Raw genomic sequence first — 24,884 nt, 5'->3', positions numbered from 1 at the left:
TTGTCTATAGTTACATGTAATTTGAGAATCACAGGTCGGTGTGCAAGAATAACGAGTACAATTAAAATTTCATTCCACTTCATACTTTTGCGATTGTTTATCCATGTTTTTTTACATGACAGGAACTCGCTCCTTATCTGACTAAACAAATGCCGCAACTTTCTAGTCGGAGTGGACGTGTACACACTGCGCCTGGTGATAGTCAATGTACTTGGACAAAAATCAAAATAACCTATTCTGGATATTTCTCTGAGTGAAAACTTCTATAGAAAATCGATGTGTTGCTAATGATGAATTAAGAAAATGTTACCATATGATTTAGCCATCACAGTCTAAAGTTCCGGTTAGTTCATAATGTAATCACTTTACGTCAGTCGTCGTCTTCTCCTCTGAAAGTAAGGTGCACATTCACTGGGGAGCGAACCCGGCGTACGCTCCCACCTCCTTGAAATTGGGGAAAATTCGCGAAATATTTATTTTCACAAATCTACTCCAATTTTTTTGTCTCTTTGTTTTTTTTTCGGCAATTAGTTGATTAAGGAATAACCATTTGATTCTGAGAGTGGGCTGGCAAATTTTATGAGGTCAAAATATTTTCTGGTCAGAAATTATTTAACGACATCTAGGCAATTCTTATTTTTTGCATTTCACTTTGTGAAGTATCTGAACTAACGTCAGAAGATTTATTTCCAGGAAGTGTAGGCCAGAATATTTAACTTATATATTTATCCAAAAACTGCCGGCTCCCTATCAGAATCAGATGATCGTGTCGCTCCTCCCTTTATGCTCTACCGTCGAGCAGTATAAACAATGCCGCTACGGTCCATACTAAGAAACCTTCAGTCTTGCCTTAAAAATGTAAGAACCGACCGTGTTTCTTAGACAGCGGTTTGGCATTGCAAAATTGCTTCCTACACATTTTACATTCCTTAATTAAACCAAAGCTTATCTTGTCTGTAATTTTGCACATTACCTATATTATTATTCTTTGCTGTTAATGTACCAAGCGAAGGTCTGTTCTGCTGATTTTAATAAAACGAAACAAAAATCTTAAACAAATACATGTACATCAATATCTTTTTGCTTTAAGGTAACATGGTTTATCTCTAAGAGTTTGGCCTTTAGATCGTTAGTTCGGTTTCTATTTAAGTTTTCGATGAAGTTGTTTTTCTTTTCACATCTCCAATTTCTTATTCGACCTGTTAGATTCAGACCTATGTTACTATTAACATATTGCAGTATCTCATCATTCACCTGTATTTGTACAGATATAGGTGAGTGAATATCAGAAAAAAATAGTACTGAATTAATTCACATACGTCAAAATTAAATAAAAAATTTTAAATGAACTCGTGCACATAACAAAATCAATAGCACTCGAATTTTTGCTAGTCGCACTACCTATTTTATCATTTCCAAATGTACCTTTATATATACATTCTTATTCTTACAAAGTTCTATAAGTTTTCTCCCATAGCCATTGACCACTGTGTCAGGGCTTGTTCGAATCCTACTAAGACCCATTTCGTCTAGTACTCTGACATCAATAGCATTTATAGCAAGGGTAGTATTATTGTTAAGAAGACATGTATATATTTTTATTTTACACTTGCCAGAATTGTTTATTGATGCATGAATGGTCACTTTAAGGCTTGTTGGGAAAGAGACGAACAAACGCATATTTAGATAAAACAAAAAACTAATCGACAAATTGTATGTTTATTATATTAAACAGCGACGGTCACACGGAATATACAAAGGAGATCAACCCATGAGACTACATTTCCATCTGCTTTCATGATTATTCATGTTTAAATTGTATATTTGCACATTTTTCTAAAATTATTGCAATATTGTATTAATTTTTTCTACCCGATCTCATCTTATACAGACCATATCTGTAGTAATGATCGAAAACTATTTTAAAATTGGTACAATGATTCAAAGGCATACTTAACTCCAGATTGACCCATTTAAAAAAAATGCTCATTCACATTTTGGCTGGATGAGCAATTCAGGCGGTTTATTAGAGCTTCTATATATATTCGGTTAATTTGTTCGCGCACCTGTTTACGCGTTGCTAAGAAAAAGCGCAAATGAGATTGATTACTTCCGGTTGGTAATTTACATTCCAATTCATACAAACGCTTTTGAAAGCAGCTTGAAACATATTTTTGATAATATGAAGCAAAATTCCACATAACTTTACAGGTAAGCAGTTCAATATTGTTCAAAGTCAATAAATGTTACGAATTAGATTAACTTCTGCTAGAGCTTCGAATGGCAGCCTACAGGTACGTGTACGTGTAAACTGTAAAATGTTAAACTTAATCGGTTACTGCCAATACTGCCTACTGGCAATGATGTACCAGTTATTGTAACCAATCATATTTTATACATAATATGTTTAACATGATATTATGTGCCTTTGAAGTAGATTTGTGCAACGTAATTTGTGATGCAGGATTGATATTTGTCTAGTTTCATTTCAAATTATCTCGTGCTTACTTAATCGACAATGACAACTTGACTTTAAATGATCATAACTTGAAAAAATATTGCAAATATCCAAACAAAATTCCCAGTTTCCTATTCTATGACATGCAGGCTTCATGTTCATTGTAACCACATTTTTCTTTCTCCCAGAACAAACAAAAATGAAGTATTGAAAACTAGTTGCCTACTCTCCGATTTTTGTGAAAAAGGAAATAATTTAAAATTAAATTCATTATTTTCAAATTAACCTATCACAGCCTTTTTTGTTTTTTAAGATAATTCAATAAAATCTTCACTTTCCCATTTTTACATCTGCATGGTGCCTGTAACAATTTATTTCAGATAATTTCATGAAAAGGGGTAAAAATAGTTTAATGAATAAGTGGAAAGGTCAGGGAATCTCAGTCTCCACCCTGAGATAATTTTATCGATAAATTGGCTAATTTACAAGTTTATTATCTCTTGAATTATAGATCTCTGACTACCATCAACACAAATTTTAATTTCTCCAATCTCCACAGTGAATATTTTGAGAGGAGTCACAATGTCTTCACTCTCCACAGTGGAGTCATCATTTCAAAAATTGTCTGTAATTAACTTATCTTGTATTTATACCAAGGTATATTTAATGGTTCTAGCAGTTTAATAACATTTCACTAAAGGGAAGAAAAAAATGACAAACTATTGACATGGAGCAATTTTATCCCAGTTTTTGCTTTGCTGGAGTCACAGTGGAGGACATGAGTGACTCCGTTGTGAAGAGTGGAGAAATGAAAATTTTGGTTGACAGTAGTATAGTTTTCGCCAATCAATTTTTTGTCCTCTCCTTTTTTTACCTGGCTTGCTACCCTCCTTTTCCATTGGATAATACATTGAAGGTGGGTTATCTTGTGTGCCCTTAAGTGTTGATGAAATCAGTACGTGTAAGTTATATATGTATTTTACAATGTACATGTAAATGTATTATGGAGTGAGACCTTTGTCTCTTTGTTCCCCATTTTTTACCAGCTTTAAAATTTTACACAATCATGCATGCAAATGTTAATATCATTTATTTACTCATGAATTTAAATTAAGAGATTTTCTTGTACGGATATGAAATAAACTTTCTGAAAACTGTGTATTCTTTAAATTTTTTATATACATGTACCTGACAGTGATTTGATAAATACATGAAGTTCAGACCGTTTTTTTGACACGATAAGTTAAAATTTTTCAGATATCACTGTAAATAGTAAAATTACAGTTGTTTGGACCTTTAAAAATTAAAGGTTCACATTTTATATCACACCTAAAAATTTTTATTTTGTGCATTAACATCAACTTTTGCTATGGTGTTCAAATTACAAAAAAACCTTCTAGGAATGAATGATAATGAACTATACGAAAATGCAGTTCAACAGATCAACCAAGTGAAAACAAAAGCTATTCAAGGGTCTAGAGTCATTGATCTACATGTACATTGTACATTCAAAAATGTGTCTTTTAGTATTAGATAAATCACAGACCTTGGACTCCCCCAAGTTCAAAATCTCATTTCAGTAAATTCTGATGTTCTTTTTAAACTAAATTTGATGACCAGACTTTTTAAAGGGCTGCTGAAAATTGGCATGGCACAATTGTCAACATTCATAGACACTTGGTTTCCAGGCAATAACTTAAATATTATTCAGTTGATCTTTATGAAATTTTATGACCAGGTTCCAAACTACAAAAGAAAAATCGGTTTTGATTTTGGGGGTTATGGCCCCAACCATTGAAGAAATTGGGTTAATGAGGAGCCAAAAACATCATAGAATAAAACTATTGCTCAACTTAAAACATATAAATCATTTTTGAAATTAGGGGCCAAAAACAAGCATTTTCTTGATGTCTAGACAATGACTTGACAATTGTATTACATGAAGGAGCCATACCCTCAAAGGGAAAAAGCAATTGATTTAGGGGGATTTTTGGGGTTTTGATATTTTAGGAATAAGAAACCAAGAAAGGGTCAGATACATGTACATGTACACCCATACAAGTAGTTTCCTTATATCAGGACAATAACTTGTAAGTGAATGTATCTCTTTTAAACTTTACTGCAAGATGTCATTATAAAGAAGGAAGGCTGAGATTGATTTGAAAGTTGTTATTTTAGCCAAGTAAAAATCAAGGGCCACGAAGGCCACATGTTTTTTTTTTTCACATTCCTGAAGGATAACTTCAGTAAAAGTAAACAAATCACTTTGAAATTGTACAACAAAGTTGCCATACCCCCAAAGTAAGGTTGTGATTGATTTTGGAGGTTTTCACAAGAATCATTTAGGAGCAGGGGGCCTCAAAGTGCCCACTTTGATTCTGGTCAAATGTATTATTGCAATAAAAAATTCAATTCTGTATCAATTGAATGGTGTGTTGATACAAACATACTTGCTGCAGTAGTTCAGGGTTTGACCTGTACAGTCTAATCAATGTGTGCCCTGCAAAGCATTTTTTTAAAAGATGCCATCCTCCTTCTGAATCTATCATGTTGAAAAAAACCTTTTAAATTTATTCTTATAAGAATGAATAGGTAATTGATGTGAAGTCCAGGACTTATATCAAAGAGTAATCAAGGGAACCAAGGTTATAGCGGTAATCAGAAGAATGTAATCCAAGGACAAAGACCAGACATGGAAAACAGACATACACAACAAAGAACATAGAGTACCTAAAATCATACATACAAAGTAACAAAAGCAAATGAGCAACTCGGACTCCACTAAAAACTAGGAGCATGGATTATGTGCACAGGTAGGGTAAGCATCCTCTGCTTTTCTAGAAACACCTGCCGAGTTGCTCATAAAAAGTCAAGTCTGGGGTAGACAAAAGAGGAAAGGAAAACTATGATAATGACACATTGAACAAATCAGTTTTCATGGCACAGATGGATGAATTGTAACGATCCACAAGTTCATGATGACGGCCATAAAACTGTTGTAATGATGACTTCAATCTTGTAGCAACATAACCCTGCTCCAGAAGCCTATTTGTTAGAATTCTAGCGTGATACAAAAAGTCTGTGTAGTCTTGGCAAGCTCTGGCATAACGTACGAGTTGTGATATGAACACTCCATACGCAGGAGCCGAAGGGATATTGCCACAGATGAAAGGAAAGTTGACAATTCTGAATGAAAAGTCATCACGTTTGTCGTAAAGTTTGGTCAAAAGTTTTCCTTTACCATCGATTTCTAAGTGTAGGTCAAGATATGAGGCTGACTTCACAGTGTCTGTAGTATCCTTATTTCAAGTTCTTTGGGGTAGATAAGATGTATCAAATCCCCAAAATCAGGATTGTTTAAAGATGATACGTCATCTATATAGCGGAAACAGATCGGATCAACTATAAAGTCAGCCTCATAAGAGTGAAGGAATAGGTCAGCAAGTACAGGAGAAAAATTTTTTCCCATTGGAATGCCGACCATTTGTTAAAAAAACGCATCCACCACACTGGACAAAAATGTTGTCAATTAAAAATTCCAGCATTTTGTAAACATCTTCTGTATATTTGGAAGATGATTTGGAATTATTTCTTACAAAGTATGAGGAATCCCTACCAAGAACTATATATTTGTGTCTAGGTGTACCATCTTTTTTGGAAAAACAACGATGTATAATGTTTTTAAGTCAGGATTTTAACTGAGTATGTGGAATAGAAGTATACATTGTTGAAAAATCATAGGTTTTAATGCTATTATTTTCTGATAATAGTCTTGAACTGATTGTCTCAAAAAGATCTTTCGAATTTTCAGGATCCACATTAAATTAATACCACTACAGGAGTTACAAGTGTTGTGGTAGGACTGCAAACCCTCGTTGACAGCTGTGAGTATAGAAGTCAAAAGTTTTGAAAGAGATTTGGTGGTACATTTTGCAGATCCAGATCAAACATTTCATTAAGAAATTCCTATGACTTCCATAATTTCCATTATTATTTTGCATGAACGGAGATCCACAGAAAAACATTCATGCTTTAAAAGCAGTAAAAAAGAAATTGTATGGTCCATGTAACAAACAATTTAATTATATTTATACATGTACATGTACCCTACCCACCCGATTTTTTCACCGAAAATAATGTACCCTAAAGTGCTATTATTGTTGAAGTCAGAATGTTTCTCCCATATAGACTCATTGTCAAAATGTAGTATTTATTTTTTTTTAAATCTCAAATAGGATTCCCGGTTTTTCAGAGATGTAATATATAGTCTTATAAAGCATTTACTCTTCCTCTTATAATACAGCTTAAAAATTTCAGGCTGAGTCAGTTGTGTTGAATTTTGATTTGTTCTTGTATTTTTTTTTCATGGACCTATAGTTACTTATTACATAAAGTTTTCCTACTCGGGTATCCAGTCTTAGGATATAAGTTAATTCAGAGTATCAGTAACATATTTCTCCCCAGTTTCATAAAAATCTCAAGTTGAGAATTTCCTGAAATCCTAAGTTTTCTAGTTTAGTTTAGGTTAGATATGTATTTTATGGGTTTTTTGTCTTTTGATACAACCTTCATGTCACTTGTGGTTAAACATGTTATACATGTACATGTGTCATACAAGATGTATTTTATTCATGAGGTCAGGCCTGGATATCGTAAAAAAATCTCATGTTTAGAATTTTTTCAAATCCTGAGTTTTTTCTCAAATCTTCAATTTCAAGTGATTTGATTGGTCTGTATTTGAGTTAAGGAAGGATTTATGGAAGTCTCACTTTGAAATTTTTTTTTAAAACCAAATCCAAAACAAATATAATGAGGGAAATTTGATATGATGTCCATTGGACAGTTACAGCCTAAAGAAGTTAAATTTTGAATACTATTCAAAAACGATCGGCTGAAGACGAGTGAGAATCCTGGGATTATCTTTCGTGCTCCTAATGATCAAAATATTGATCAATTAATTGTTGTTATTTTGAAGGATTATTAACGATGCACATACGAGGCTTGCCAGGTTAACAACAATAGAATGTATTTCACACCTGGTTGACCCAGTAATTACCAAGCATGGGGTCATAAATTTGTCAAAGCGTTAGGCCAAGTGAAATTATGTAATTTTCGATTGACAGTTTTTAACAACATTTATATTTAACCTGACGAAATTGTCGAAAATTTATCTGAAATACTTTTTAAATGGAATTTTTTTATACACTTTTCAAATTTTGAGTGACGAAAACGATCTAAAATATCTTGGTCATCTATGAAATCCTTTCGTAAATGGCAAAAATGACAAGCACTAGCTAAATCACCGTTAAATAGCATGTTTTAAACTATATCTCATTAAAATCAATGTTTTGTGGTTTTGAATTTTTAAGAATGTTTGATTATAGATTATTTTATTGTATATGATGTAAACTTACGTAAAAGAATGACTACATGTATCACACAGCAGATACATGTAGTTGTACCTGCACATGATATATGGAGTTATAATATATCATACTTATGTAAGATGCATGTGTTTGCCTCTACTGTGTAGTTTTATCAAGATGAAGCCAGTGAAGCACTTTATATCTGTTAAGAGTCTTAGCTCTTCCATGGTTTTTTACTCTGCTACATGTATATGATTGTTACATGTATATATCCTTAATTCAAAAACAGCACAGTTAATGAACTCAATAAGTTTTACTGAGGTTAAAAGCCTTTGTTGGAATTAAATAGATTTAGGATTATCAATTTTAAAATGATTTTACTTTTTAAATACAACAGTTAGATAAATTATGTTATTGCTGGGTATTACAATTTACGTATGTTTAAATTCACTGATTTGCAAACTTGAACAGCCTTATCCAGTTATATGATATTTAAGACTGAAATGCTTCTTCATTTGACCACTGGTGATTGGATAAAACCATTTGTCCAAATAACTGTTGTAACAGTATGCAAATGAGGATGATACATAGAAAATCTATCCACCATTGATGAAAATATTGGAATTATTAATATGCAAATGACCATAAAAGGAAAATCAATGAGAATTACGTTGAGACTAATATAGTACTTTCAAACCATGTGATCTGAATGTTGTGACATAGAAAGTTCAATCACGCCAATGGTCAGCCTTTACTTTTGACTAGTACACCAAGACTAAAATAGATTTTACCTAGTGACCACCGAATGATTTCCAAAAAAACTTCAAAGAAATATAGATCATACAAAGGTTAATTTATTTCCCCATAATGTAGATAAGTAAAATCAAACGAAAAATGTTATAAGCTCCCATAACCATCTATGATTATCAGACACTCAGTAGATCTGTTGGAGGGATTTGGCCTCACCCTCCAACAGAATCTACTGACTGTCTAAATAATCATAGACAGTCATCTTGGAGCTTATAACTTGCATGTATAAATATTGGTTTAAAATATAACGAAAGAATTAATATGAAGTATTGAATTCACAAGTATTTGTCTGGGGTGTTTATTAGGAAAAAGTATATATTACAGAAACATACTTTCATGAAAAAATGATAAGGCAGGTGTTCAGTTATGCAGGTTGAAGTGCATTGAAACTGATTCAAAGGACTACAGTGGATGCCTGTATCTACAGACAGGGATGCCTGGTAGACAAGTTTCAAAGTGACCTCAGGGGATGCTTGTGTAGGCTAGTTTCAAAGGGACACTAGGGGATGCCAGGTAGACAAGTTTCAAAGTGACTTCAGGGGATGCTTGTGTAGGCTAGTTTCAAAGGGACTACAGGGGATGCATTTGTAGGCAAGTTTCAAAGTGATTGCAGTGGATGTTTGTGTAGGCTAGTTTCAAAGGGACTACAGGGGATGCATTTGTAGGCAAGTTTCAAAGTGATTGCAGTGGATGTTTGTGTAAAAAAGTTTCAAAGGGACTCCAGAGGATGCTTGTGTTTACAAGTTTCATATGGACTCCAAGGGATGCTTGTGTAGACAAATTTCAAACGTATTCCAGGGGATGCTTGTGTAGACAAGTTTTAAAGTGACTCCAAGGGATGCTTGTGCAGACAAGTTTTAAAGGGACTCCAGGGAATGCCTGTGTAGACAAATTTCAAAGGGATCCCACGGAATGCTTATGAAGGCAAGTTTCCAAGGGACTCCAGAGGATGCTTGTGTTTACAAGTTTCATAAGGACTCCAGGGGATGCCTGTATAGACATGTTTCAAAGGGATTTCAGAGAATGCATATGTAGACAAGTCTCAAAATAACTCCAGGGGATGCTTTTGTAGACAAGTTCCAAAGGGACTCCAGGGGATGCTTGTGTAGACAAGTTTCAAAGGGACTCCAGGGGATGCTTTTGTAGACAAGTTTCAAAGGGACTCCAGTGGATATTTATGTAGACAAGTTTCAAGTTTATTCAGGGTTCAGTTAAAATAAAAATGCTAAGTTTTTTTATTCATGATTTTAATATTTGCATGAGAAAGTGTTATGATTGTTCTCGAAAAATTTGTTTGAAATTGCATATACATGTACATGTACATGTATGGGAATTTGTACACAAAAATTACAATAAAAGTATTACTTTCATTTTATGCAAAATATTGCATGCTTTAAGTATGTAACCAATTAATAATACATTCAAAGTTTTCCTTGTATCAATATACCAGCTGCTTAGAAGACTAACATTTCAAACCTCCAATATCAATATATCAACAAACTTTAGTCCATAATTATTTCTCACTTCACCTACAATTATCTACTTGTTTTGCTTATAAAGTTTTGTAGAAAATTAATTCAGTTTTCCAGTAAAATGATTTTGCGAGAACCCTAACCATGCACTGAAATATAGGAAGTTTAACAAGACAGAGGTGGGGCATAGTAGGATTAAAGTATTTCTCCTATGTTATAAAATTCAAAACATTCGATGTTCTGAACCAATATTGGAATTTGGAGTGCTATATTTTTAGTAGAACTTCAAATACTTGAGACATCATGAGTAGATATAGTTGAGTAAAAACTGCCAATAAAAAATCTGTCTTGTTTACCTGATTCAACTCTTATTGATAGGGAATATTGATTCATATAATTTTTATTTACTTTTTTTTCTGTAGTTTACCAATACCATATGACTATGTTGCAATTAAATGTTTATTGTGATAATTGCAGAAGGATATAAGGATTTTCCTGGGAAGCAAACACAGATATAACCAAATGAGTTCTATTTGTTTATGAAGTTATGATATTATGTTGAATATCAGTTTTAGCAAACATTATAGCGATATATACAAAATGTATGAGGTGTAGTTTGGCTATAATCAGCTAAACTTTTCTTACAGATAATGAAGAAGGCTGTTTGTAGAAGAGATATGTGCATATATGGAGTTAATTTTATTTTCTAGTCATGTAGAGATAGATAACAGAAAACAAAATGAGTGGGTCAAAGGTTAAGCCCATGGAAGACAATCAAAGTCCATTTCATGAGGTTCCAGGGAGTATGGCCAGCCTTCATTATGCTGAGATGGCTGAAGTAGCAGAGGATGTGGGCTCAGCCCTTCCAATGGTAAGTATACCAAAGTCTGTATGTCTGTATCTTGTTTCTGGTTCTGACTATAGACTCAGCCATGCCCTTAGTAATTGAGGACTGTTTTTATTTTATGACCAAGTTATGCAACATTACCAACTTTGGGGCAGTTTATGCTTCATGAACCATGAAGGATTGTAGGATAAACCATAAATTACCACTTTGCAAGAGTTATTGTTCTTGATTTTGTTGATTTGGTTGATTTTAGTGCGAGATAAATGTATGATTTTCTCTAAAGTACAGATCTGAATATGGAAAGGACAACTGTTGTGTAAAAATATAGCATATGCAGATTGAAAATGAATTGTTTGTTCGGTGGGTTTTCTTCACCATGAATCACTTTAATATAAACAGTGTTTGAATTTTATATGGACTGGAGCTAAATTGGAAAACAAACTTGAAGTGAGAAAAGTTAAAGAATGATTAAATTAAGATTTCCCTATCTTGCATTTGTATAGGTGTAAGATTCTGCATGTCTTTTCTCAGTTCTAAAAGAAATCCCAGGATTTTCTGAAAGGAGCTTTAAGTGTGAGAATTTATTTCTCTTGGTTTTTTATGCGACTGCTAAAAATTTGCGGTCGTATGGCACTGTCATCATACTTGTCGTCTGTAGCGTTGTTGTCTGTAAATTCTTTATTTTCATGCAATGGTTTTAGTTGTGGTAAACCAATTGTTACGAAATATTGATGTGATTTTACTAAGTACTAAAGGCAGGTTCTTAGTTAATTTGGAGTTTGTGGCCCTACCATTTTAGAATAAGGGGCCAAAAAGGTTCAAAATAGGTATCTTATTAAAAGCCATGTAGATGTTTAATGTTTGTTTTTTTTCCGATTTTGATAATTCTTTTTTTATTGTGTTCCCTATTTAATTCTGGTAAATAAATGTATCAAGTTACAAGGGGTCACATCCCAAATTTTTTTTAAATTTTTGATCTGATTTTGAAAATTGATATTTGAATTTCAAATGTTGAGCAATATAGTGTCCAAACCAGTTGTTGTGTCCATAATGTATTGTTAGCCCCTATGATCAAGTATGTCAAAACTAATATTGTGTTCACACTTGTCCAAACTTTTCAGGGTTTGCTGCACTCTGTGAAACTTTTAAAAAAAATTTTTGTATGTATTTTGTTATCATGTAATAATAATTATGTAATTATGTGAAATTGTGGGTATTTAGAGCCTGGTTGAAAGTATGTTAACTGTTATAGGATGAACTTTTGTAAAAGATTTATATGACTGAAGAAATCCATGAATGTCATGTTGAAAGTCATTTTTCAAAGAGAGGTGTGTAGACCTGTTGATAGAACCATCAGTTGATATGTTACACAATGTACCAGATCCTACGGTCCCAAGAAATAATATTTTTATTGCTTCCAGGGACCAAGGAAATGTTTGATACTGGTAACTGTATCTGATGTATCCTAAAAATTGTATATTATCAAGTTAGGAATTTAAGGTTGCTTGTAAACGTACAAAATTCTGTGTACACTGATAAAACTGGTGCAGCTTGATGGAACAGATGTGTTGTCTATGACTTAAAAGTCTGTCCAGTGATGGAAACAATATCTGGAGGCCTTTATTTTTGTTTTTATCTGAGAATAACCAAGCAGAATAATCCTAAGTGAGGATGACAAATGTGAATATGCATGGTACCTATAGTACACAAAGGCATGGTGATTAATTTATCGTGTAAGGAAGAGAAGCGACACACAAAATTAGGTCTTCTCATTGAAATGCATAGATACTACATGTGTGCATAGATTGTATCTAAGTAACTACATACATGTACATGTATATCCTCATTCATTTGTGAAAACATTTTGTAACAATACTATAATATCTCACAATTAGTGCCAGTAATATGATGCTAGCCAATAAAGTATAACCATAAATAATTATCTTATTGTACTGTACTGTTAAAAAAATAGATATTATTGCAACTTGCAGTAAAAATCCAATTGTTTAAATGCTCCTCATACAAATTATGTAACATCAAACTGTCACTTAATTCATTTCATTACAGTAGGGCACAATTAATTCAGAGTCTATTGTTTTACTTCGAAGTTATAAAAATTGGTGGAGATTTTTTTTTACTTTATGGGTCAATATGATGAATTTTTGATTTTCCAAATTCATCCCTATCAATACCTATAAATTTAACATATAACTTTGATGTATATTTGATTACATATTCATTAATTTAAATTAGCAGATATTGTAAAATAAATCAGCTAGTATTGATTAACCATATATAATCGTCTATTTAAATACATTTGTACCTAGAAACATTGTAAATACATCGATTTTGTAAAGATTAAGTTTTGATCAATCAGCTGTGGGCAAAAGTTTCTTGTTTTGTGAAATTTTTAAAAGGTGCCTCTGGTTGCAAGTTTTATTGCAGAATTTCTTAAGGATTACATAATTAGTACGAGATACAAAATGTAACAAGTGCAAAGAGAAATAAAGGGAACCAGGTTTAGAAGAGTAATAGAAAATAAGATAATCCCAGGATAACAACTTGACAAAGTAACAGACACACAGACACACAACAAAACATGAAATAACCAAAATAACATGTACATAGAAACTAAAGTAAATGGGCAACTCGGCCTCCAATTGGGAGCATTGTTATTTCAGATTTGTCCACTGTTAGTATTTCACTTTTTTGGTTAAAAAATCAAAATTTTCACTTTGGTGAATATTAATTTCATTTGTAGAACTTCAAGGTCATCAATCAAAGTTCAAGGTTATAGGACCAAAATTTTACTCCCTGATTTAGGGCGTGCGAAGTTTTCAATATTCTACTTTAAAGATCACATTTGCTGGTACATGAATGTATCTATAGGTATAAATTCTTATGAAATTAAGTATTCCATAGTGTTTTAGTTTAAAAAATATTGCATTATTGAAACAGAACTTGTCATAGGGGCACAAAGTACCAGTAAGCATGTTTCTTAACTTACATTGTATAATGGAATATTTTTTTTTTATTGTAGGATGATGTAAGCCCAGAAATCAGATGGATAAAAAGCAATATAAAAATGAGAGTCTGTAAAACGTTTATTAAAAAAGAATCTGATTCGTACGTATTTAATGTTATTCCTCTACTTTCAAAATTTTCATTGTCCACAGACCTTTGCATATGAAATCATTATCATATTAGTCACTGTTCTCTGTTGACACTTGCTAAATGGACATTCACAAGCTATTTTCTCTATTTTCCATCTTTTTACTGGCAGGTTGAGGGATAAATTTAGATCTTGTGAAGAACTATATGTGTATGTAAACCTGTAATGATTGTAGACGTATAAATGAATGTTTTAGTAGCTTGAGTGGGATTGATTTTCACTGAAATCCATCAAGAGGGGCCACATTCCCCCCTTAAACAAACCTTTGGGGGTACATGTAGGAATCACCATGTCTGTGTGTGTCATCCTCCAGACATTGGTGAATAGTAAGTAGCTATAAAATTATGGATGGGACAGATCAAATTTTGTCAAGGGGAGCACTTTGTCCATTGAAAGCAGAACCACTTTTTCTTAGAGGGGCTTAGTTACTTAATAAATGATTCCAGATTGACACTTAGATAGCACCTCATTTTTTTTTAAAACCAATTTCCTTCAAACTTTGATGATTTGTCAAGGTAGGCCACTTTTTTGGGTATAGGGACTGAACTTTTCTGCAGAGTGCCAGTGTGGGTGTGTGGGTAATTGTGAGGGTTTTCACTGAGGTTCTTAAATTAATATCAAATCTTAAATGTCACTTCCTCATAAATGTCCACTGATTGTATGTCCATTTAGGGTGTTATGTGATATGCATTATTAACTAACAAATCATTAAATCATTTTCATCTTCCCTATAACAATTTATCAATTCAATTACCAAATTGATCTGAAAGAATGTAAAAAAAAGTATTCTCATTAGCTCCTGAAGCAACTTCTAATGGTATGTTGTTAGATGTTTTATTGTAGGGCATCATTGAAGATTTAACTTTTATTGGGTTGCCAAAAAATATTTCTCTCACATGATGGTTAAGTATGCATTTTGTATTTGTTAAATTTGATCTTATTGATAGGATTTGAATCAAGATTGTCCAAAATACAACTATAGAAACCTTTTGTCTTCCTCACAGAACAGAGATTTTTTTAGTATTTGATATCTTTAAATAATCTTATGACCAAATTAGGTAAAATGAGAAAAAATGCAGCCTTATAAACTACAGAGGCTTGGAACCTCTTATGTAGCTCATAAACTAAATTAGTTTTCATATATCTGAACAGGCAATTTAAAATTCATTTGACTTTAGAACCATTTAGAAAGCTGTTTTACTAGCCCAATATGTCAAACCACCCTATAGGCTTTCAGTTCCCTGCTTCTTTTTATAAAGGCTTTTGCCACCTGTCAGAGCCCCTGGAAGGTCGATTGATGGCAGGTAGGTCAAATTACGAGGTAAAAGTATGGCACAATCAAATTCTAGAGCAGCTAGTCTGTGCTTCTGTGATATGAATTCATATGTCATTTACAGTGCTTAATATCCTGTGTTTCTGTGTTTTCCTTTCACTTTGTAGGAGTGAGTTCCTGAAGAAAATGTTTTGTTGAGGCAGTAGGACCAAGCTCTATTTACCTCATAGACCAGATAACTTATAGTTTTGTCCAGCCCTAATAATAGTCATGATGGAATACAAGTAGCATTTTTGAATTGATATATTGATATACTGTAAACGTATTAAATTTTGTGGTGTACTAATTTCCGCTATTTTCTTGGTGGACAGAAAGGCATAAAAATAATACTCGTAAAATTGATTTTTAACGCTATATAATGCTAACCGTTTTTTGAAACAACAAAAATTGATACCCACAATATGTTTACTTAACAGAATCCACAAGAATTAGCAACCCATGAAAATTAATATTTTTACAGTAATCATCTCATAACACTGGCTTCTTTCAATACAATGGTCTTATCCAACTTTAGAACACATTATGACAAAACATGTTCTACTGGAACTCATAACATTATTTTCAGTCTGCTACAAAAATGCTATATGAAGAAAGAAAAGTTGGTAGTTATTTATTTAGACAAGATTGATATTAAAAACATTTGTTTTTTTTACCTGTCCTCCTATCCATGGATTTTGTCAGAAAATTTTGTAAAAGTAAAGCTGTAATAACTTGAATACATTTTTCAGTATCTGCATGGTAACCTCTACCTCTATCTACCCTTGTAGAGTCAATGTTAACATTTTTCTGTTAAAAATTAGCTAGTCTGTTAATAAGTGCAGATGTATGTTCAACTTTTTTAGTTAAAAATGGAATGGTGACATTATTCTGTGCAATTCTTCTTTTGTGCAAGTACATTCGAAACTTGTCTTAGCAACCACCTGTATTCAGCAGTAACCTGTCTTAAAAGAGTATGATTAAAATAGCCTTTTTGTTGTGCATTCTATGTAAAATTTACCTGTATATATACAGACCACCTGTCTTATGTGACAATGATTATACTCTCCATTCAAAGATCATGAAAGATAGGTTGTTTAAAGATAAATATATGTAAATTGTTTATTCTTTTCATGTGTGTAAAGGTATCTTACATCAAACTTAACATTTGTGGTGTATTTTTAAGAATTTTGATGGTGCTTTTTAGATTTCATTTTAGCCCTGAAATTGAATTACTGGCCCTTTACCTAAGACTATTGCATTTTTTTTACCATGAAAATGCTTAGAATACGTGGGGAAACTGTATTGAAATTGACAGTTTTGTCTTATAGCTAATGTGATACTTTTAGTGTAAGCACAGATTGTGACATAAACTTGTATTCCTTATTGTTTATGCCAATTATTTTGATGGTTGTGTTATGGTGTGGCACTATCTATCTTTTTGCCCATTTATTTATAAATTATATGATAATTTAAGAAGGCTGTAGTAACTTTTTATATTTTTGGGTAGAATTAATGTTTCTTTTATGAACAATCTTTTTTGTCCTTAATTTCTGAATTCTTCTATTAGAGTTGTGGGAGTCTGCCAATATTATGAGTATAGTTATTTTGCAAAATAAACATGGTAATTTTGACCCAGGAATATGCATTAAAAGGTTCTGATATTTTTTGTTGATGGGACTTTAAATGCTAAAAAAGTGTTCAAGGATTCTCATTTTCTGTCACCTGGGGCAAGTGAAACTTTGATGAAGGAAAATTATTTATTCTGTTAAAAATACTTTAAAAAATTTGGAAAAGGATTTATAAGTGCATAAAGCAGATGATAATTGGTGGAAAGTTAAGTTTAATGGTGAAATTTCCCTTGGAATTTCAGAAACCCTAAATTTTCTTAAATCATTGTTTGACAGGAGATCATATGCAATGAAACCTGTCTATACCATACCACTTTTAGACATTAAAATTTGTCTCGTTTAGACAGGTGTTCAAGTTACCCAGGACTTTACAAAATGTCTGCTTTAGACAGGTGTTCAAGTTACCCAGGACTTCATAAAGTGTCTGCTTTAGACATGTTTTCAAGTTACCCAGGACTTCAAAAGTGTCTCATTTAGACAGGTTTTCAAGTTACTCAGGACTTCATAAAGTGTCTGGTTTAGACAGGTTTTCTAGTTACCCAGGACTTCATACAGTGTCTGCTTTAGACAGGTTTTCAAGTTACCCAGGACTTCAAAAGTGTCTGCTTTAGACAGGTTTTCAATTTATTCAGAGTTCAGTTTTGATAGGTGTCACTGTATTTAATGTCAACTGTTTGTTTTATATTGAAAATTAACCCATTTTATGTAATTTCTGCACATAACAATCTTTTCCACGTTGTTTTTTTTTCAGAGCACTAGAAAATGATTGCTTGTGTAAGTGTGGCTATTTGAAAAAAGACCACAAATATTCACCCTTACAATTTGGTCATGATGTTGATGATTGGAGTGTTCCTAAAAACACTGTGATGTTACCAACTAATTCTTTTGGGGAAGTAGAATTCATAGGTCATGGAGAAAATGAGAGAAAGGTATGGTTCTGAATTAAATGTTTCAATTTTCCTTTTTGTTAGTGAAGATCATAGTATAGAATTATTAAAAATAGCTTACAATTGTAAAATATCTACTGTATAGGTGTTATTTAAGCAGATGTAAAATTTGGCAATCTTTAGGCCAAAGCAAATTTAGCCAATTCTAATTTTGGCAGATATTTAGTGGTGCACTAAATATTTAAGCTCTGAAGGAAAATTACCTTGACATTATTTTGATGTATTCAGACAGACAACTAAAATATGCCAAATTAGCACCTGGCAAAAATTGCCCACTTTTAGGTATATGACTGTGAATAGATTATAGAATGTGATGGGAAAAAATAGAATTCAATGAAAAGCTTCTTTAAGTTGGACATATTGGGCAGTATCTTTGAGAACCTTGATCTCATTGATGTTAGGAAACTTTGTGTCTGGAAACCTTTTAGTTTTCAGATACAGGAAGATGATCTCTGAAAGTATTTACTCTTTTGTATTAAGGTAATAGAGGACAAAGTCCTCATAACAATAAAGTCATAGCTTGGAAGCACTGAGAGTCTGATTTCAGTCTGACAGGAAGTTTTGTCTTTAAGAGCTTCCCATACAAAGTTTAGTATTTTGTTCTGGACATAAAGGCATTTATTACATGGTCTAATATAAGTATCTGAATTCATTTTTTTTTCTTCTCCAACATGCCATTAGAAAAGGCTTTGCTGGCTTCAGCCAGAAAGGCAGAATGATATGAACAGTCTAAGTAATACTGGTCTCACTAATAAGTGCCAAGATGCACCAAGAAGTGTCCAGGTTGTTTAGGAAAAGTGATAAGAGGGGAAAGATTTTTAAATATATCTATATGTTCAATTTCGTCCCCTTATGGGTTACACCTGTCTCATGTTACACTGGTGTATTTGTTGAATTTTGCCTTATCAATTCTTTTTCTATTCATAGTATTCATTTTGTGAAATGTATAAAGTTAAAAATGTGAATTATATAAAGAATCTGCTTTAAATTAATGAATCAATATTTACTTTCAGTGTCTGTTAATTTTGACAATTTTTTTAAGTACGGTAAATATTTTCATGGACATTAATTTTCACCTGTTTTGTCTTCTATTTAATAAGTATATCAGGGTAGATGTAAACACTTCTATGGATAAGATGGCCCAGCTGATGATGGATGTTTGGGGTCTAGAAAAACCAAATCTACTGATCTCAGTAACAGGTGGGGCAAACTTGTTCAATATGAAAGGCAATCTAAAGGAAGCATTTCGGCGAGGGCTGATGAAAGCTGCCAAAAGTACAGGTATGTTACATGTCCATGGTATCATCTTGATATATAGATAAGTTATGCAAACTATTTCACTTATATTTTAATTTTTCTTCTCCTATTACATATATTATAAGTCAGAAAGTTGAGCAGTTTTAAATATTTATAAGTGAGGTATCAAGTTTAAGTATCAGTCCACATAAAGTTCAGACATTATAAATGGTAAAGTGATTCAAAGTGGAGGTTGTGGTATATAGTGATAGGGATGTCTTTACACAGAGGGATTGATTGATTAATTGTTAGGGTTTAATGCCTAAGCAGCAATATTTCAGCTGTATTCAGGCGATGAACATGAAATGGGATGACAAAATGAACATGAAATGATGATGACGATGATGATAAGAAAAATTGTGATGGGACACAAGGGCAACAGGGTCAACAAATTTAAATTGCCATTAGAAGAAGGGGGATGGGCAGGGTTGGGCAATTTAGGTTCCTGTGGCGGAGCGCAAAGGTTCCTACTCCTATGGAATACCGCAGCAGGGTATTTTAACATGCAAGGAACATGGCATCTTTCCCAACACTATGGTTTGTGGTCAGGTTTTCCTATTATAGCCTGACAACCCCAGCATGTAACACGCCAAGGGTACCCCATTCCACCACCTGGGCATTCAACCCAGTTGCTCTGTGGGCAGAGCACCTTGCCTCCAGCTAGGTTCCTGAGCATTATTTAGTCGCCTTTTACAACAAGCGTAGCGCTGCTGCAGGCCTATTCTTTTGACACCCGGACCTGCATGGGGCTTACACAGAGGGATACCCACATTTTATCAGTTACTTCTTCAATACCACTGTATAGAATTTAATGAATCTTTCACAGAATCTTAATTACATATTCCCATTATGTACCACTTATTTCAGATTTTGTCCCAAATCAATTCGGAAGTCAAAAGGTACATGTTATCGAATAGGGGAAATGGGGGAATCAATTTAGTAAGCATTCCTCACACTTTTTAGTTACTTTATTTATTACTGGAACTTATAAATATATTAAGTACCAGTCTATATAAAATTCAGACACTGCCAGTAGTAAAGTGATTTATGGTGAAGAAACACCCACCAAATAAACAATTCTTTTTGTGTCTACATATGCTATACTTCCACATAACGATAATCATTTCTGCATTCAGATCTGCACTTAATTGAAAAGCATACTTTCATCTCCAACTAAAACCAACCTAATGAAACCAAATCAAGAACGATAGTTGCAAAGAGTACATGTTTCATTTACAATCTATATAAATTTTATCTCAAAAGTGCATCAACCAAATGAAAAACTAAGACTGGTTATGTGATCAAGAACTGTTTCTGAACAAGAAATTAAACTGAATTCGGTAGGTTTTTTACATGCATGAATCAACTTCTGTCTGATTTTAAGATAAGATCACTGGGTAAAACATTTTTATACCCCTCATGTGAAGGCTTGGTTCATATGAATTTCACATGAACTGTTGTTGAGGCATGTCTAAGTTCATTAACAAGCAATTCAAACCTCAAAGAGTTACCAGGTTTCACTATGGGAAAAGCCTGAATTTGCTAAAAAGGTACTAGTAATTACCTGGGCTACAGTATGTCCATGAAAACCATTACATATTCTTGGCTAGAACACTGAAGTATAGTAGTGTTAGACATCTTAATTTAAAGTCATATGTAAGGCCCCTTTTTGGTGCCTCTCAAAGCCTCATTACCATGTTTTATTTCAATTTTAGGAGCATGGATTGTTACTGGTGGAACAAACACAGGAGTAATGAAACATGTAGGAGAAGCTGTCAGAGATTATGGACTAACAACAACTACGGGAGCACCAGTTGTAGCTATAGGTGTGGCAACATGGGGATGTATTCACAAGAAACATGATTTGATTAGTCATGACGTAAGTTTTTATTCATTTCAAAATAAATAAATATTTATTTATACTGTAACTGTACTATTTGAGGGGACAAAATGTGTTGACTGTATGTGAATACATGTCACTGACCATATATACATTTTTAGTTTACTTGCCGTCTGTTGTCGTCATCGTTGTCATTGTCTTGGACAATTTTCAAAAATCTTCTCCTCTGAAACTGTTAGACCAACTGGTTGTAAACTTGGCATGATTGTTTCTTAGGGTGTTCTGCGCAAAATGATTATTGGGATTTTTGATCTGTGAAAAAACATATCAGCCATTACTAAAAATAAAGCATAGGGGTCTGAAGGCAGTTTTTGGCAAACAAGTCAAAAACCATTGCCTTTGGCAAATTTTTGGCAATGGTAATATTGTTCAGCATTCTGAGATGGACCTATGCAGAAATTTTCAAAACGATTCATCAACTGATGTAGAAGTTATGGCCCCTGAAACAGTTTTTTTAGGTGATTTTTCGCATTTACAACTTTGAAAATCTTCTCAAAAATTTTTGAACAGAATTCAATGAAAGTTGGCATATTTGTTTCTTAAGGAATTCCATACAGAATGACTGTTGAGATTTTTAATCTGTGAAAGAACATAAAAAATGAATAAAGGCAGTTTTTGCAATTAACTTGAAAACTGTTGCCTGTAGTGAAATTCTGGCAGGGTATACTATTGCTATATAAATGCTATTAAAAGCATTTCCTGCATTTGACAATTCAGTTGATTTTAACTTAGCCTGTCTCATTCCTCAAGTTTTTCAAATTAGCAAATGGTTAACTAGGTGAGTGAGTCAGGCTCTCTTGAGCTTCCAGTCTTCTGTTATCATAGATGTTACATTGTTTGAAGTTTTTAGCTGGGTATTGACTGCTTCAAATCATAATTGTTTTTTTTACCTGTGTCATTAATGCATGTCTAGAAAAAGTTTATCTGCATGTCTGTCTGTTTGTCCATTTGTCATGCTAATGGGTACCTGCTTTGTCTCATCTGATACTCAAACAGTATTGAACCAATATTTTTCAATCTTTGTTCTGTATTTACAAAGAAAAAGTTGAAGATGTTTCCCTTTTTTTTTTGGAGAAATGTAACATTTGCTTTAACACTTTTAGTATTTTGAACTTTTCGATTTCTAATCACATTATGCTGTAGACAGTACGAACTTTGTGTAATCTGTAACTAAAAAGAGATTCAAACTTTGCACAGTGTTTTCATACATATTGAATATGTTCTTGGCATATATAATATCTGCTTGGGACTGTATTTACCAATATATACAATAATGCTATTTTATTTTGCCTTCCAATTTAATATGGTTAGATTTGTAAAAGTGAAGTCATAAGCATTTTGACTGTTATTACTATTTTCAGAACAATGGGTTATACCCTGCACAATACAGAATTAGTTCAGAAAAGATAAAGGTCAGAAAAGAGGCCTATTTAGATCCCAACCACACCCACTTTATACTGGTAGACAATGGAACAGAACACCAGTTTGCTGTAGAAATCCCATTCAGAGCAAAGCTAGAAAATGCTGTTGCTAATATGAAAACTGACACTGGAAAAGGTATTTAATGATAGAATTGTTAATCATTAGTTCAGTTGTTCTGGAAAAAAGATAAAGAGAATTAATTACTATTGTGGTATTCATTTGTTGGTCAAGCTCCAGTCTTCTGACTAGTAGCTAAAGGCAAGCACTGTTCTCTAGGAGATGTTTTCCATTAGAAAGAGACTTATTTACAAGGATTTATCTTAAAATTTTTTCTTGCTTTCAGAATTTGAAAAAAAAAACAAGTCACTTGATAAAATAAGTAGGTTAACAGTATTGGAATGTTAATTGATGTCCTTTTGCTGTTAAGTTTGGCTTTATTCTGTATGATATGCTCTTAACAATTTAAAAATACTGATTTATTTGTAGAAAGAGGTTCAAATTATATTTTACAATATTTAAATGGCTTAAGTAAATAACAAAATTGGTGTGTTATTGATTGAGATATTTACCTCCCCCTTTTTTATTTCAGATGCTGTAAAGGTACCCGTGTGTTTACTGGTGGCTGAGGGTGGACCAGGAACATTAGAGACTGTACAACAGGCCATCCTTAATAATATACCCATTATCATAGTTCAGGTTTGTATTTGTGGAATAATGTATAAAGTATCCTTTTGAAACAATTTAATGGGTGATCTCCCCTTTTCATTTTAACTCAGGTAGATATTTTTTTATGTAGCTTAAGTTTATTTTGTATAGAGAAATAGAAAATGAAAGACCAGTCTTTGATTTCAATTGACAGAAAAGGATGGAAAGTTGTATAGAATGTGCTGTTATATTTATTTTCCATGTAACAATTACACATTGCAAGTGTTCTTATGCATTCTTTATCTACCAATTTTTCTCAAATATTCTAAGTTCAAGTTTGAGTGTTTTTTCCAAACCTCTTGACCTTTAGTAAATTTAATTGGTTTACAGGGGTCAGGAAGAGCTGCTGATATTCTTGCAACAGCTTATGAAATCTCCAAAGAAAGTGAAAAAGAATATGTAGATAAGCATGGCAAAAAGACTTTCAGGTTTGTTTCTGGTTTATAGTAAAGGCTATCAGGCCAAGTTGTGTTGCTAGTTCAAATGCATTTTCTTAATTTCTTACAGAACCCATTTTTTCATAAATTTAGCCTTGTTTTATCCAAATTTATGAATTATAGTGTTTTGTTGCTCGATAGGTTCTTCAGGTTTTCACATAATTTCACATTCTAAGTCTTTTTTTTCAGAACTGAGACAGAATTTGAGACAACAGATGAAGCCAAAATATTAGATATGATAAAAGATGTATTTGGAACAAACAACCAGACAAAAAACTGGCAGATGGTAAAAGAAAGTCTGGTTAACCGAGATCTTGTGACCGTCTTTAACCTTGACCCTACCTCCACAAACCAAGCCTCCAGGGATATTGATTATGCTATTCTTAAAGCCTTATTAAAAGGTAAGGTACAGCATTGGTGGATCTGGGTAGGGGTGCTGGTGTTCTGGCTGTTCAGATCTCATTTTTTGTTATTTATTGTTAATTTTGTGCATTATTTGAACAAGTTACCGAATATAGCCTTGTATGCCTTTTATTTCTGCCCCACCCACCTTTTGGTTGAAATCTCTGAATATGTGCTTTGGGTCTAGACAGTTTTTGTATGACTGCAAATAAAATTTTGGTAGAATGATGTTATAATGATGATGTCATCATTTTTGTCTGAATTGACTTACTTCAACAGTCATTAACTTGAATATATTTAAAATGTAAAAATATAATTTTCTGATGACTTAAAGATGTGGTTTTTGACTAATAGAACTGTTTAAAACAAATGTTCAGGTACAACACACATTCATTGTGTATTTCCTACGAAAAATGTATTTAATCAATTAGGATTCATATAAATAATGCTTCATGGATAGCATTTGAAAATTATATGCAATGACCCCTTTTTAGCTCACCTCGCTTAAAAGGCCATGTGACACTAGGTGTCCACTGTTGCCTTTGTTGTCTGTTGTCTGTTGTTAACCTTCTTCTCTGTAATCACTCAGTAGGTTATTAACAAAAATGGTCACCAGCATTTTTGGGTATCAACTTAAAAAATTATATTGATTATATAAATAAATGTAAATGATGGCTGCCATTGCTATTTCTAGACCACAGGGGTCAAGT

At 32.9% G+C, this 24,884-nt stretch overlaps 1 protein-coding gene across 7 annotated transcripts in view; it reads left to right on the top strand.

Annotated features, from left to right (window-relative positions):
- The first annotated feature begins 2,121 nt into the window (after window positions 1-2,121).
- LOC148611232 (transient receptor potential cation channel subfamily M member-like 2) overlaps window positions 2,122-24,884 on the top strand; it is a 67,504-nt gene continuing 44,741 nt past the window's right edge. For 6 of the 7 annotated variants that reach the window (XM_088591547.1, XM_088591551.1, XM_088591550.1 and 3 more), the window contains exons 1-10: window positions 2,122-2,211; window positions 10,817-10,977; window positions 13,994-14,079; window positions 17,817-17,994; window positions 19,113-19,293; window positions 21,024-21,187; window positions 22,570-22,765; window positions 23,220-23,326; window positions 23,666-23,763; window positions 23,962-24,173. In XM_088591547.1, the coding sequence (XP_088447673.1) occupies window positions 10,846-10,977; window positions 13,994-14,079; window positions 17,817-17,994; window positions 19,113-19,293; window positions 21,024-21,187; window positions 22,570-22,765; window positions 23,220-23,326; window positions 23,666-23,763; window positions 23,962-24,173 (1,354 nt within the window). In that variant the 5' untranslated portion in view covers window positions 2,122-2,211; window positions 10,817-10,845. Of the gene's footprint in view, window positions 2,212-10,753; window positions 10,978-13,993; window positions 14,080-17,816; window positions 17,995-19,112; window positions 19,294-21,023; window positions 21,188-22,569; window positions 22,766-23,219; window positions 23,327-23,665; window positions 23,764-23,961; window positions 24,174-24,884 lie in introns of all 7 variants that reach the window. The other variant, XM_088591545.1, reaches the window with a different exon arrangement.

Source organism: Perna viridis, chromosome 7 (assembly GCF_037379345.1).
Source record: "Perna viridis isolate PV_CMFRI_1.1 ecotype Kerala chromosome 7, ASM3737934v1, whole genome shotgun sequence".
Classification (NCBI taxonomy): domain Eukaryota; kingdom Metazoa; phylum Mollusca; class Bivalvia; order Mytilida; family Mytilidae; genus Perna; species Perna viridis.
Note: the sequence above shows the minus strand (reverse complement) of the source record. Positions and strands in the feature narration are given on the sequence as shown.